This window comes from Toxorhynchites rutilus, chromosome 2 (genome assembly GCF_029784135.1).
Source record: "Toxorhynchites rutilus septentrionalis strain SRP chromosome 2, ASM2978413v1, whole genome shotgun sequence".
Taxonomy (NCBI): domain Eukaryota; kingdom Metazoa; phylum Arthropoda; class Insecta; order Diptera; family Culicidae; genus Toxorhynchites; species Toxorhynchites rutilus.
Genome location: NC_073745.1, coordinates 270,725,668 through 270,741,219, shown reverse-complemented (window position 1 = coordinate 270,741,219; position 15,552 = coordinate 270,725,668). Strand labels below are relative to the sequence as shown.

Genomic DNA, 15,552 nt, shown 5'->3' with positions numbered 1-15,552 from the left:
TATTTAAACAGCTCAAAACCGATCTGACTAACGCTCAATTGAAGAGTCAATATATAAGGCTTAGAAGTAATATAAGAAACAAAACAAAAAATGCTAAAATTCGATATTATAATTGTAAGTTTGATCGTTGTAAAGGAGATCCTAAAAACGTATGGTTTGTTATAAATGAAGTCGTATTCAACAAAACAAGCAAAATTCAAAATAAGGAAATAACGCGTTAGTTTAAAATAGTATTAAAATTGAGTCGGCATACCGTATAGCTGAAATTCTCAATGAATATTTTATGAACGTAGGAACTGTCAATATACCAACCACAAATGAATATTTCACTCAAAATATTGACAACAATAATGTACTTCATTTCACACAAGTTGAAGAATCAGACATTGCACAAACCATTATCAGTCTCAACCGTACTGCAGCAGTTGGAGAAGATGGCTTAAAGGGTGTGTCACATCAAATTGCATCACGGAAAAAACGCTGTAGAAATTTAATTTTTAGGAATTATATCTTCAGCTTATAATCAGATAATCATATAAGAGTGTATAGATCACGTTGGCCATGCTTCACTGTCAATTTTTCGTAAATTTGGAAAAATGTCGTCGAACGAAAAAGAGCGTCGTGAATTAATCCTGCGCACTCATTTCGAGAATCCGGAGTTGTCACATCGGGACATCGGTAAGATGCTGGGAATCGTCCAATCCACGGTCAGCAGAGTACTAAAACGATACTTCGAGAACCTAACCATCGACCGGAAGGTGAAGAACGGCAAAAATGGATGCTCCGCCAGTGAAAAAGATCACAAGCGCGTAGTTAAGCAGTTTAGACGTGATCCGAGAAGTTCGGTCCGGGATGTCGCCAATAAGCTGAATTTGTCAAGTTCATTCGTCCAGCGGACCAAGCTGCGGGAGGGCCTGCGTACATACAAGGTTCAGAAGGCTCCTAACCGCGATGAAAGGCAAAACATGGTGGGGAAGACGCGAGCCCGGAAGCTATACACCGAAATGCTGACGAAGCCGCATTGCCTGGTAATGGACGACGAAACCTACGTCAAAGCGGACTTTCGTCAGCTGCCGGGCCTGTTGTTCTTCTCCGCAGAGGACAAATTCAGCGTTCTGGAGGAGATTCGCAAGCAGAAACTATCCAAGTTTGCCAAAAAGTACATGGTGTGGCAAGCGATCTGCTCTTGCGGAAAGCAGAGCGCCCCCTTCGTGATGACCGGCACGGTAAACGGGCAGGTTTACCTTAAGGAGTGCCTACAGAAGCGCTTACTACCACTATTGAAACAGCAGGGCCCTCTTGCTGTTTCAATAGTGGTAGTAAAGGGTGTGTCACATCAAATTGCATCACGGAAAAAACGCTGTAGAAATTCGCCCAGTAGACCGATCCTTTTGAAAATTTTAGACAGTAAAATTAAAACTATTAAACAACTTTTGGCATTTTCTTTTCATTCATACTTCGAGCCCAAGCCCAAGTCCGCTGGACGAATGAACTTGACAAATCCAGCTTATTGGCGACATCCCGGACCGAACTTCTCGGATCACGTCTAAACTGCTTAACTACGCGCTTGTGATCTTTTTCACTGACGGAGAATCCATTTTTGCCGTTTTTCACCTTCCGATCGATGGTTAGGTTCTCGAAGTATCGTTTTAGTACTCTGCTGACCGTGGATTGGACGATTCCTTGCATCTTACCGATGTCCCGATGTGACAACTCCGGATTCTCGAAATGAGTGCGCAGGATTATTTCACGACGCTCTTTTTCGTTCGACGACATTTTTCCAAATTTACGAAAAATTGACAGTGAAGCATGGCCAACGTAATCTATACACTCTTATCTGATTATAAGCGAAAGCTGAAGATATAATTCCTAAAAATTAAATTTCTACAGCGTTTTTTCCGTGATGCAATTTGATGTGACACACCCTTTATTTCTAATCGAGAATAATATTATAAATGCAAACCAATACGGATTTCTGCAAAAATCGAACACTGTAACAGTTTCTGCTGACTTCATGAATACTTTATATATGGCAAAAGATAGAGGTTCAAAAGTCACATGTCTATTTCTTGACCTAAGCAAAGCATTTAACTGTATATCTTACTCAATACTATTGCAAAAAAATCGAATGATTGGATTTACAGCACCCGCATTAAATTTGATAGAGACTTATCTAGATCAGAGACCACAGAACGTTTTCACTAATAACTGTTATAGTTCACCAAGATTCATCAAATTTCAAGGTTCAATTTTTTACTTTTTCTAATTTTTGTTAAGTACATGTAGGAACTTGCCTCTAAAAGGTCGCTTACAGTTGTATGTGGAAGATTCTTGTCTTGCTTATGAGACGAACATAATTGAAGAATTGGAAGGAAATATGCAATTTGATATGAACTTACTGTTACAATGGTTAACTACAAACAGGTTAAAGCTGAATGTTGAAAAATCTTGCTACATGCTTATAAATAGTACTGCTTCAATAGATTTGAGAACTAATTCGAGCCTCTGCAGAACGTAGATTCTGTTTACTTTCTTGTATTGATGATAGATTCAAATTTATCATGGAAACCCCACATAGCTCACGTTATGAAGAAAATAACATCTTACGTGTTGGCCTTCCGGAAAGCAAGACCATTTATTAGCGAAAATACTGGATGGAAATTGTATAATTCATTTTTATAATGCCACACCTCACTTATATGAGTTATTTATGGGGATGTACAGGTTTGAAACCTCTAAAAATATTGCAGAACCAAGTAATCAAATGTATCCGTAACCTACCATACCGTTTTCCATCAATAGCGCTTTATGATGAAGTAACACTTCCAGTTCAACTTTTATGTAAATACAATATGTTGTTGCATGTTCACAAAATACGTCATAATTTGATCAAAGCGAAAGTAACCTTTGTTTATGTATCTACGGTACACTCGCATAATACTAGACAGCAAGATCTTATGTACATACGTGACTTCAAAAAAATTGTTTTATCAAGGTACTATAATGTATAATGCTTTACCTTTAGAAATGAAAAATTTGAATATGAGATTGTTCAAGAGGAGATTAAGGCAACATTTGTATAATTAGAATAAGAAGGCTGTGTTAGCCAACTGATAAATCAATATCATTGCAAAGGTAGCTGAAAACAGTTTTTGTTTATACTCTTAGCTACAAATATAATAAAGAAAGAAAAAATCGACATGAACCAGTTCAGTGAAACTTGAGATATCGTGTACGCCAGTTTGAAAAAACTTGTTTCGAGAAAAAACGCGTTTGAAATCCATTGTTATGGCAGCATCACTAAAATGGCTCTAACTCGGTAGATAACAGGATTTTCGATAATTTTTGGTAGGGTATATTCTTGAATGCCTTAACTACAGAAATATGAAGGAAAAACAACTTGATTTTTGAGTAGAACTACGTCTTCCATTAAGGGTGCCAAATCAGGAAACCGGTCACGTTTTTATGAAATAAAGTTAACGTTAATAACTATTTTTGCCGCGAACGGATTTAGGCGATTTACATACGAAACGAATCGGAAATTCCCTAAGATTTGTTTAATATACTATACATTAGAATATCCTGGTTGAAATACATGAAACCTTTAAGCGTTTCCAATTGCCCATACATTTGTTCTGTCCATTTGTGTGCCTTCCCGAACAGAGCTGTCAATGGCGAGCAACTTATCGATGAGCAACGAAGGGGAAATCGTAGGATTCAAAGTCTCCGTGAACAAAAAAAAAGAAAAAGAATGAAGAGGAATACTTGCCTAGAGTATAAACAGTGGATCTCGCTGAGGGGCAAACTTTCATTCGGCATCGGACTGTTGAGCAATCCAGTTCACTTTGCTTTCGCTGCGCTTCAATCCAAGATTGGACCCTACCAGTGGTAATTCAACTTGGATATCGTCGTGTGGTTTTGACGTAGGACTACGTCTTTCATTTCTATACCGTTTACACCCCATCAAAGTTTCGAAAACGAAAGCGTTACGCCGGAGACCGAGATTTTGAGCGTTAATAGCTCCTAAACAACTGAACGAAATGGTATGATAAACACTTCATTCGAAAGATAAAATGTCTACGCGTTATATACTTGTTACTTTTTGATCCAAAAACTTGTTTCAATAGTCTTAAAATTGCTTTCAAAACAGGTTATTGAAATCACCAATCGGTATATAAGCGAGCGCCGCTCGGAAACCCACTCAGTTATAATTGAACAGCGATTGGAGCATGTTGTCGCTGTTGTGGTGAAACTAACTTCGTTCATCATGAGAGCGCTGATGAACGGTGTCATCAAGAGCCTGTTTGTGCACTTTAGGCCAGAAGGGAATCCATCAGGAGGAGAATGATGCCACAAATGGTTCCCCGGGAAGAGATCGGAGCAGCCACCACACACACACATACACGCGCGGAACTCTTCGTTTGGATGCCGTTCAGCATCTAGAAAATTCCGGAAAGATTCACTCGTTGCTGAGTTAGCATTAACCACTGGTGGGCTTCGAGTATCGAGGAAAATCTGGAAAGAACTAATCGTTGCTGAAAAATACTCTGCCAGTTCCCCTGGGAATTGAAAAATACATTGATGCGAGAGAGTTTATTCTAATGTTTTCTTTCCATATAACACTGCAACCAAATAAATTTGGTTTTTTGATTTTTTAATCGATCACAATTAACAGGAAAGCTTCTGAAGATTATTCTCCCTCATCAGTAGAATATTTTCGTATCGAATACATTTTGCGCGCGCAATGGAAAATGTTTCGCATCGCGAAAATCATATAATTTTCAATCACCGAAAGTTTCAAACTCAAAGAGTTCATTCGCCTCTAGTTTGCCTTCTAAATTGCCATCGTAAACCACACCTTCTTTCGATTCAGTCACGGACAAAAAGCATACTCAAGCGATATTCTGGTGGTGAAACGCATTCATTGTTAGAGGCGAATGAACTGAAAAGTTTAAAGCCTCTCTAATCCAACATCATCATCATCATGAAACGCATTCATTTTTCGTGAGGACATCGACAAGACAACATCGTTACTGAACGAGTTGAACGAGCTGGACGAGCTGGATGGTGCGGGATCAAGGGATTCATTACCTGGCCTAACCCAACCTGAAACGCATTCAGTTTGTTTGGGACTGTGACGGAGCGCAGAAAGCCGATCCATCAGAAAGAGAAAAGAAGTCGACCGAGAGAATACCAACATCGAAAATTGGTTCCGTTTGAGACATCGGAGCAACCGCCACACACACACATACACGCGCGCAACTCTTTAGGTTTGCTGGTTATCGAGAAGAATCCGGAATGAAGTGATCGTTGCTGCAAAATAATCTGCCAGTTCCCCTAGGAATTGCAAATTGTATTCAAGCGAAAGAGTTTATTTTAACGTTTTCTGTCCATATAATACTGCGACCAAATACAATTGGTTTTGATTTTTCAATCAAGTGCAATTAACAGGTGGTTATCGAGTTAGCATTAACCACTGGTGGTGGACTTCGAGAAGAATCCGGAAAGATATTGCTGCTGCAAAATAATCTGCCAGTTCCCATGCAAGCGAAAGAGTTTATTTTAATGTTTTCTAACCATATAACACTGTGACCAAATACACTTGGTTCTATGATTTTTCAATCATGTGTAATTAGCAGGAAAGCTTCTGGAGATCATTTTTCTTCACTAGTAGGATATTTTCGTATCCAATATTGGATGCGTAGGACCTTGTACCTCCAACGTAACGCTCTCGTTTTCGAAGTCCCCCAAATATTCATTTATTCATTCATTCAGAATGGATTCAGATTCAACTTCAAATGATCACTGAATCAACGATAGTCCTACGTCACCATTGCGGTTATACCATAGATATAACCCACTTCCTGCTTTTTCCAGTTCGTTTTTCGCGTTATTCGTATCGTGTTTTTCTTTCCGCGTTATAAATTGGACACCTCGCGTAGTGTGTGATGAGCAAGAAGAAGAGGAAGGCAGTCTCGAGCCCTGCAAAAAACGAACGCATTGCCAGGGGCAATGAAATTTAGAGGCAAGCGTCATCTAATGACGCACGCGATGTTGGTGCAGTGAAAAGCGCTCGCACTGAACCGAGCCTTCGCGAGTGTGACACCGCATCGAACAACAGTTAAGTTGATAAACTTTTACTTAGTCGCGGCAATACATACACACACTCTTTACAGATGCACGGGCCAAAGGTTGTGCAGTCCACTGATCATTCAACAAGAGCCAAAGGTTGTACCGCTCATGACAACTCTACACGAGCTGATGATTGCGCCGGCTAGTGACCATTCTATCCTGGATTCCTCGAGTCGAGAAAGACGCACCACGCTAGATATGGGGTACAGACTAGGGAGCGTTGCTGATTAATGGTCAGCTGCATCCCAATAGGAAGTAGCCCGTGTCGGGCACACGTACAGAGCATCGAAGACTGCAACATACCAATTATGAGAACACTTGTAGTACTAACCACGAGCCAACCGCGAGTAATCGGTTACATATTACTAACATAGTTGTAAGACAAAAATTGTCAAAATATTGGACTCCCGGCCCCGTCAGGCTAACGCCACATGTGCCTTAATAAAAAAAATATTTTGGGAAAAAAAAAACAGTTAAGTTGGCGACTTCGGCGCGTCGGTCGAAAATGTAAACGCCATTACCCAGGCAGCAATCAGATTCAAGCTCCCCCCGCTGGTGGTGAAGGCGGTCGATCATGACAAACTGATCAGCGAATTCGCATCGATGGGTGTTACAGCAGAATACAAGCTGTGTGGCATAATTCAGTCTTTTTCCAAGCAGTTAACATTGTTTGTTTTTCGTCATCGTAAGTGCTTCGTTGGTGCCTTTGACATTGCATGAACGCATTAAACTGACGTTATGGCGAAGCAGGCATTAAGGTTGTGCGCCAAAAAACTCATTGGGGAATACCAAGCATCTTGAATGTCGTACCGGAATGTTATAAGTTATTTGGGTTCGCGTGCCGGTCGCAAAACTGCCTTCAACTAGGATTGCATTTGCGCTAATCTTAATCATAATGAAGCAATGCTACTGTTTTCGAGGTTGTTGATATTAACAAAAAGAGTTTATTTCGCTTGTTTAGTCACCAAGAAAGTAAATGTCGTTCTGGAATCTTGTATGTGATTAGGTTTCGCTTGTCAGTAGCAAAACTTCCTACACTAAGGGTGACAGCTGCGCTTATCTCGAGCATGAGAAAGTAATGCAACCTTATCCGAGGCCTGTGTTTGAAGTGTTTTTTTTTTGAGAATAGCGCAAAATAATGAGAAGTGTTTATATTCCTAGTAGTTTCAAGCCACCAATGTATGGCTATGTATGCATGCTATGGCGAGCGCTTGTTTGGCGCTTGGTTTACGTTGTACGAACGATGCCTAAAGGTGCAATTCCACTAAGGCAATACTAAATAACATGTAGCACGATATTTGATACTTGCAAGTGTTGTAATTGTTGTTGTTTCCTCGCGGTGCCAAAGATATATTGGTGTAGTTATGAGATGTGGAATAATTGTGCTGGTGCAATATGTATTTAATCGACTGAAGCCGAGTCTATGTCAATTGCGAAAAAGGCCACCGGAATAGCATTCGAGGTAAATTTTCAATGCATCGACATGAAATAAATTGCGACATATAATCAGCTAGTGTATTGTTCCGCGAAGGCAAAAATGAATCATTAATCAATTATCGTCAACTGATTCTACAATGAAAAAAAAAACATATCAGAGAGTATTCAACTAAGTAGTTGTTTCTAAAACAGCATTATAGAATAATATCCGAAGGTATAAACAAGCGACTTTTATAAAATAACAGCGAAGTTCTACGTCAACAATGCGGTCGTATCTTGGACACAACCTCCTATAATATTTTTTTCAAATTTCTAGACTAGAATATTACTTTAAGTACGCACAAGTTGCAATGTATGGAAGAGTTGTAGGGCACATATTCATCTAACATTTATCCACCATTTCATCAAAATCTGAGATGATCATTTTGAGAAAATCGACTTTAAGTTTTCGAAATCGTTTTTTTTTTTTGAGTGTAGGATTTCAAAAAACATGTTTTCAGTATTTTTTTTCTGAAAATTCAATTATTTTGCTAAAACTCTTCCATGGATCACTTTTTTGTAGGACTTACGTTTTTCGAATAATAAAATGATCAAAAATATTTAGCCCTAAATTTTCGGAAAACTAAGTATGCCAAGTTGCTTAATTAGGTAAGGTCTTCACGCCCAAAAAGTTTCATTAAATTCTGAGAGGGTCATGCCAGCATCTGGTGGAGTTGGCGCGAAATCCGTCTATAGCAAGTTTCTCCTACAATCATCATGGAAGATATAATCCGATTATGATTAAACATTTTGATCTAATTTTCTTAGTCCCAAATAGAAATCCTTTTTTGCTGGGCACTAAGAAAATTTGACTCTGCAGAATGTGTCACCATTTCTAATAATTGACCCCATAAACACACTAACTGGATGTCATCAAATAATCGAGACAGTAAACATAATAGCAAAGACAATAGTTGGTATTTCGTTGTCATCCTTCTAACCAATGTAGATGTATAGTACAATGGAATTGGGTGACTAAATTCTTTTCGTTAGAATAAATGGAAGTTAACAGTAGTATATGAAAACAAAAGTTGTCTCACTAACCTGAAAATTTATGCATCTGATTCAAGTTATTTAACACTGTTCAATGTAGGTACAAAAAAAATAGTAAAAAAATTATACCATATTGTGCATATGATTCACTTGGTTATGTTTAATATGAATACAGATTGAACAGCAATTTTTCTCTTTTGTTTTTGCACATGTTGTGACATATAGTTATTTTATACTATATATTTGAGATGCTTTGTGCCACCATGGCTTCTTCTCATCGCTTCTAAACCAACGATCGATTTGTCATAGCAGTGAGTAACATTGATTTTGTAACTTTGAAAATGATAGCCACACGCTCGTAGCAAATGCAGAGAGAAAATTCCCTTGTGAAACAAATATAAAACTTAGAGCATTCCTGGACGATCTCCTTCTTTGTTGCCTGGTTTCTCAAAGAACATGTAATCCTACAAATAGAAGAAAAAAACAATAACAATAAACCCTAGAAACTATCTCACACAGAACACTTACAATTAAAAAGAGTGCACCCAACAGAGTAGCCTTGACCCTGACGTCCAAATCCATCGGGAAGTTGATACCGAAATGGTCCGAATCGGTAAATGCTTCGCGTACTAATCCCGACCATTGTTTCGAAATTTTACCTACGTGCCTTCCATCGTTGGTAACGACCTGGAAAGAAGATTACAATCGTGAAAACTGTTAGAAACAACTAGCATGACGTGCTCTCACCTTAAACTCAACATCCCCACACATGTTGAACGTACAGAACGGCCCCTCGATCTTCAGCACCGTACTGCCAGCCTGATCCTTAATACTAAACTGGGGCTTCAAAATAGACCAGTTTTGCTCCACCGTACCAATGACGTTGCCCGGCGGGGCGGACACTTCCATCGACTGCAGGCAGCACGGGAAGCAGCAGGACTGGCAGCGCAACGGTCTGTAGAAATGCAGCACCTCGTTTTGGTAGTAGTCCAGAATTTTCATGTCGAACGGACGGGCCGGACCGCAGCAGTTGCGGGTGCAGCAGTCCGTATCCTCCACCGCCCAGTACACCTTCTGGCCGATGGTGTTTTTGACGGTGTACTTGTTAGCCGCCTCGAAGCCCGTGAACGCCTCGAGCAGCTCGACCTTCTGGTGCACCAGCAGCTGGTCAATGGACGTAAGGTACTCCAAGCCGGGTGGACAGCTCGGGATACCTTGAGGAATAGTCATCCAGCCACCTGTTGGGTGAAGGTGGCAGAGTGAGAAGATTGTTCTTTTGGTTGCGCATTGTAAAATATTTATGTGGTAATGATACAGTAGAGTTCCGATTATCCGCGAAAGTGTGTTCCATAGTAATTCTATAGAGTTTCCCGAAATTTGTCAGTGAAAGGTAGGCACCTGTTTTTTTTGTTTCAGTCACCAGTCACCAGTCTGACCACTGGTGTACACGACCTTACAGATGGATGGTTTAATAATTTCCGTATTGATAAAACGTAGTTGCTGAAATGCTGAAATATCGTTATTTTGTGTTTGCACCTCATTTTTAGTCCATTGTCGCATTATCCGCGATTTTCGTTATGCGCGGTGGTCTTGCAAGACTATTCCGCGGATAATTGGGATTCTTCTGTATTTCCATGAACCTTGGTGACGATAGACGCATTTTATTCTGTTTTTCAAATTTTCCGCTTGCCAATAACAGAGGTACAGTGCTCACTCCAAATCGACAAGAGTCTTCACAATTTATGTGTGGGAAACCAGGATGAAACCGACCCCCAAAGTTTTCTATATATTTTCAAAACCTTCCATATTTCTTTGACTTCAAATAGTTACAGAACCACTCTTAAACTCTTCATGAACCATACTACAGAATCTGTTGATTATTTATTGAGTAAAACTGGAATTTCTATAAGATTCACAAATCGATGTTCTTAGGGAAAATAAATGGGAGTGTGGGTAAAACTGACACCTTGGGATAATGAAAGCATGTTACAATAATTTTAAAGCACTGAGCTGATATTCATGTGGACACTCCAAGAAGGGGTGGGAGATAGTTGCGAATGATACGTAATTGGATTGCACATTTATTGAAAGATAAAAAAACAAACATATTCTTGTATTTCGACTGCAACAAATCTAGAAATCTCTACTAGGAATTATGTTTTCTCATTGAAAGGGTGTTGACCGAGGGTTGCCATTAGGCCTGGCAGTCTTTTTTCACACCCTACTCAACGATGACTTTGGTTGTTTTTATCTGAATGTCAGTTTGGCTCTGCCGTTTTGTTTTTAAAACATGAATACGATGCATCTGAAAATTGTTCTCCCGAAACACTTTCTATTGTGTCTATATAAACAATTTCTATTATTTCTATATCTTTTTATTACATGGTTAAAAAATGATAAAATTTTGGGTAAAACTAGTTTAGAGTGTAATGTACACATGTGCAAACTTTCGTCACAATCTGTCAAGTGGTTATCCAAGCAAGAAGCGCTTCGTTGAAAAATTACAGTTGACAATCGGCTATTCGTGTGGTAAATTGGTTAAAGGAACCCCAGAAGACCCAGCGGCGAGCTGACAGCGGAAGCGAAGACGACCGATCCCGTGAAGGCAAGGAAGATTAGGGATTACTTCAAGCGCAATCCGAGCCTTTCGATTCAGGACGTGATCAAGAAGGTCAAATCTTCCGTCTGGTTCGTCCAGCAAACAATAAAGCGATCCCCGACGTGGAGTTTTCCGTCGACAAGTCCCGCCTGAATGTACATAACGACCAGCACCATAAACGGCCAAATATATAAAGAAGAATGCCTTCGTCTGCTACCCTTGCTAGCCCACGAAAGTGACACTGGCCGGATCAGGCATCGTGCCATAAAGCGAAACCGGTGATGGAGTGGTACAAAACAAGCGATGTTGTTTTTGTGCCTAAGGAAGCAAATCCGCCCAACTCGTCAGAACTTCGCCCAATAGAAAATTCTGGGTGATTATGAAGGGCAAGCTTTGTAAAAACATAGCGTTTATGAACCCGGTGCCCGTTTATTTATTCCCTTAGTGTGTCAAAAATATCCGACTCAAAATGAGAATGTTTCCAGTTTTCAATAATTTAAACCGTTTATTGACTAGGGAATTGCAATGTCTAGCTTGTCAAACAAATATTAAAGAATTTCCGATTCGATTGGTATGCAAAACATCAGAATCCGTTCGCAGTAAAAAAAATATTAACGTTAACTTTATTTCATAAAAACGTGACCGATTTTCTGATTTAACAACCTTCCTAAAAGACATAGTCCTACGTCAAAAACTTGTATCTGTCCGATACCGAAGCTACAGGTATTCTATCTATCGCTGAGGGAGGCAGCCTGGACGGAGTTGAAATAAATTATCTTCGTACGCTTAAATGTTTGAATATCCGGACTATGTGCTCATTGTACTAATCATTCTCCTCGTATAATTTTTTCCCGGTTATCTTGGGAGGCCCTAAATGATAGCTATGGTAACGATCATCTTCTCATTATCATCTCTCTGAATCCAGCAACTTTTGTCGGCATCTGTCGATTGGCACAATTACCAGGAAGAAGTGTTTGACTATTGTATTTGTACATCACACTCTACTCCAGAAGACTTCTTCAAAATTTTTACCATACTGAAAACTACATTCCCCGAACTAATCTGTCACTAAGCAGTTCCTTGGTGGGAACACAAAATACGGGCAACTATGAGACGCTGGGCAGATATGGGTTGGCACAGAAGAACCGGAAAAATGGAACAGCTCTTTGAGTTTGAAGTCGCTAGAAACGTGGTCAAAAATACAGCTTGAATGAATTGAATGAATTCCTCCATGTCCACAATCAGTTCAGACAGAACCTCCTAAAAGCTTTTGGGACAAAGTAAGTCGTTTAAATTACAATGAAAGTCGCCCCTACACCAAACTAACCTTCAGTCATCATCTAACAAATAATCCAATCACGTTTACCGAACATCTTGCAGACAATTTCTCACAGGGTTCCTATTCCTTCAAGTACTCCAACCGTATATTATATCACATAAAATTAAAACCCTCCTTCCTTTGATACATATCTGGACGTTTTGCATTTGGGAAGTTGACTATTCGTTGGGTTACGTTTATCGGTTCTGGTGATGTCGGTTATCCCCTTTTGAAAAATATCTCCCATTCGAAAAAAGAAACATCCTCACGTTTTTCCCTTCAACAAAATATTGGATCTGGGAGAAATCCCCAAAAACTGGAAGGAAGGTTTACTGGTTCCCATCCCAAAACCTGGAAAGAAAAATTTTGATAACTGCCTGGAGAAATTTGCTGTTTTTCTGTTAATCCTCGATAATTGTCAATTCGCTTTTTGTGTTTCAAAAGAGTACCAACGATTACCTCACCGAACTTGAGCATCTTATTGGTAACGCCTTAAAAGGAACATGCGTAATAATATCATTTCTCATGATCTATTAAAAGTATGCGGCAGTGCATGGCATTCTTCTATCCTTAAATCTCTCAAGGAATGGGGAATTAATGGTCGTTACCTACAATGTCAACAATAGAAGACCCAGAGTCTTAATCGGCAACTTTCATTCCAGGATTAGAAACCAGGAGAATGGAATTGTTCAAGAATCGGTTATTGTTCATACTTCCGACTTCAATCAGATGAAATGGGCTATCAATTTTATTGACAAAAAACCCAACTACTTTTTGTCAATTGCAATAGGGAAAAGATAATCAAACATTATTTTACCAATTTACCTTAATCGAACGCTCAGCTATGAACACCTCATCGACTATTCGACTTTTTTTTGCACCAAGTGAATATATGAAGCGAGGACCAAATCCTGCTGATTGCATATCCGAGCTGTACCTAACATCACACACCTCTCTCGGTGCCTGCATAAAATTTTGAACTGCATATATCGTCTCATTCTAGCTACAGCGAATAATCGCTGCACAGACAAGTGCAGAGCAATAAATGATATTACATGAATAATTACGTCATCATTCGGTCACCATTAGCGGAGAGCGGCGAATGGGAGATGGACTGAAATGTTTAAAATTTTATGTTCTTCACAGAGATGCCAGATCTGAAGACATGTCTTTATTTTGAAGACATTCAGATTTGAAAACATTTGATTTTGTGAGTACATTTTGAAGACATTTTAGGATATTTGAAGACATTTCAGTAACTATTGGCCGAAAATATCGTCGAAAGAAGTAAGGCTTTTGACTCAGTGTCGTTCGCCTGCCTTTCTATCAATGTCACCTGTTTACTTTTGTTCTTAGTAATCAACGGAGACTTTTGTCTCGGGGTCATTCACTTGCTGTTTTTAAACTGTTTCAAGCAGTATGTAAATGAGAATGTAGTCCTACGTCAAAAAATGGATCCATAATTGGATTGCCTTCCTTGTTTGTATTTGAGAGGCTTTTACCTTTGCAGTTCATTCGCCTCTAGATCAATTGGATAGGTGAAAGTTATGGTAATTATGGTACTGACTGGTTTCAAAATAGCATGAGCATGATTTTTTTTCTTTCTGATATTACTTCAAGTTACTTCAAGGATAGGGTGCACAAACTAATGAATGAATCGTACAGTGCCTATTACCTAAATTGGAAAGGCCTGTCTTTTACAAATTTTCTTGCATGAATCGCAGCTGCTACCTTCGAACCTTCCTGATTTTGATGAGTTCCCAGACTTTTCGGTGCGTTCTCTAATATCCTGACAAACACTCAATTTCACCTAATTTTACTGAAATGTTCCTGATTTTTCTTGATTTTTGTATTTTCTTCATCAGAATAAAAATTATCCGCAATAACTATAAAGGGATCCCTGCCAAAGGTTAGAAATGAGAGCTGTCATAATTCGCGTTGGCGGCATTTTCTTTTTACGAGTTCGGGGAGCGTCAGATATAACAATTGATTTCAGGCGGAATTAGCACACTTTTAAAATAAAAGTTATGAATGAAAATTAACTTTTCCGTATCAATTTAGTATTCTATGTAAATGAAAAACACTTCTCTTCTCATACGAACATTCTGTCTGAAGATAATGTTCAGACGCTGAGGATTTTTCACATAAAATATCTCAGAATCAGAGATGTGTTTTCTTTTTCGTTTTTATGTTATGATTTTTCAAATTTAACCGATGGTTCAAAAAATCATTTTTCCCCTCTATCCCAAAAAAGACTTTTTTCAAAAATTCATAACTTTTGAACTACTGTACGGATTCAGATTAAACTTTAGCTAGCTTTCTTAAAAAAATACCACACTAGCGAATAAATTGAATTCTAGTTGCATATATATAGTATAGTCGCATAGAAAATTTGAACGAACATTAAAAACATGTTAACTTTGAAAAATCATAACTTAAAAACGAAAAAGAACACATCTCTGATTTTCGGAAATGTCCTCAGCTTTCAAGAAAAAAATTAAAAAAATAAACCGTCTTTGATCCCGAAACCACGTAAACTATTAAAAACAGATACAATCAATAATCACGAAAACAAAATTCTTTTTTGTTTTCGCAAATCTAATATTTTTTTCAAAGAAGTCTCATTGGATTTAATTTGATATATCGATCATCTAAATCGGTTTGGTAGTTCAAAAGTTATGAATTTTTGAGAATGGGGAAAAGAGGAAAACAGTGATATTCATTTAAATTTGAAAAACCATAACTTAAAAAAGAAAATGAACACATCTCTGATTTTGAGATATTTTATGGAAAAAATCCTCAACTTTCTAGAAAAAATATAAAAAAATTAGCTCCCTTGGGCTAATTTTTGAAAAAAAATAATTTTAGGAAAAAAGTGAAAAAGTGATTTTTCGCATCACCTTAAAACGGAAATGGTAACCCTAACCAAAATTCAAAAAAAATATGGGTCTATATGTTTGCGATAAAGAACAAATCTACCCCTTTTCGCGAAAATCTAAGAACCACTATATCGGATTAACATGGAATGGCTGCT

The 15,552-nt window shown here is 38.5% G+C and overlaps 1 protein-coding gene across 7 annotated transcripts in view; it reads right to left on the bottom strand.

Moving 5' to 3' along the window:
* Window positions 1–8,504: 8,504 nt before the first annotated feature.
* The window catches only part of LOC129767241 (phospholipid scramblase 1-like), a 57,104-nt gene continuing 50,056 nt past the window's right edge, over window positions 8,505–15,552 (bottom strand). For all 7 annotated transcript variants that reach the window (XM_055767929.1, XM_055767930.1, XM_055767931.1 and 4 more), the window contains 3 exons: window positions 9,349–9,839; window positions 9,130–9,288; window positions 8,505–9,065 (listed from right to left, as the gene is read on the bottom strand). In XM_055767929.1, coding sequence (XP_055623904.1) covers window positions 9,006–9,065; window positions 9,130–9,288; window positions 9,349–9,839 — 710 coding nt within the window. In that variant the 3' untranslated portion in view covers window positions 8,505–9,005. The remainder of the gene's footprint in view (window positions 9,066–9,129; window positions 9,289–9,348; window positions 9,840–15,552) is intronic.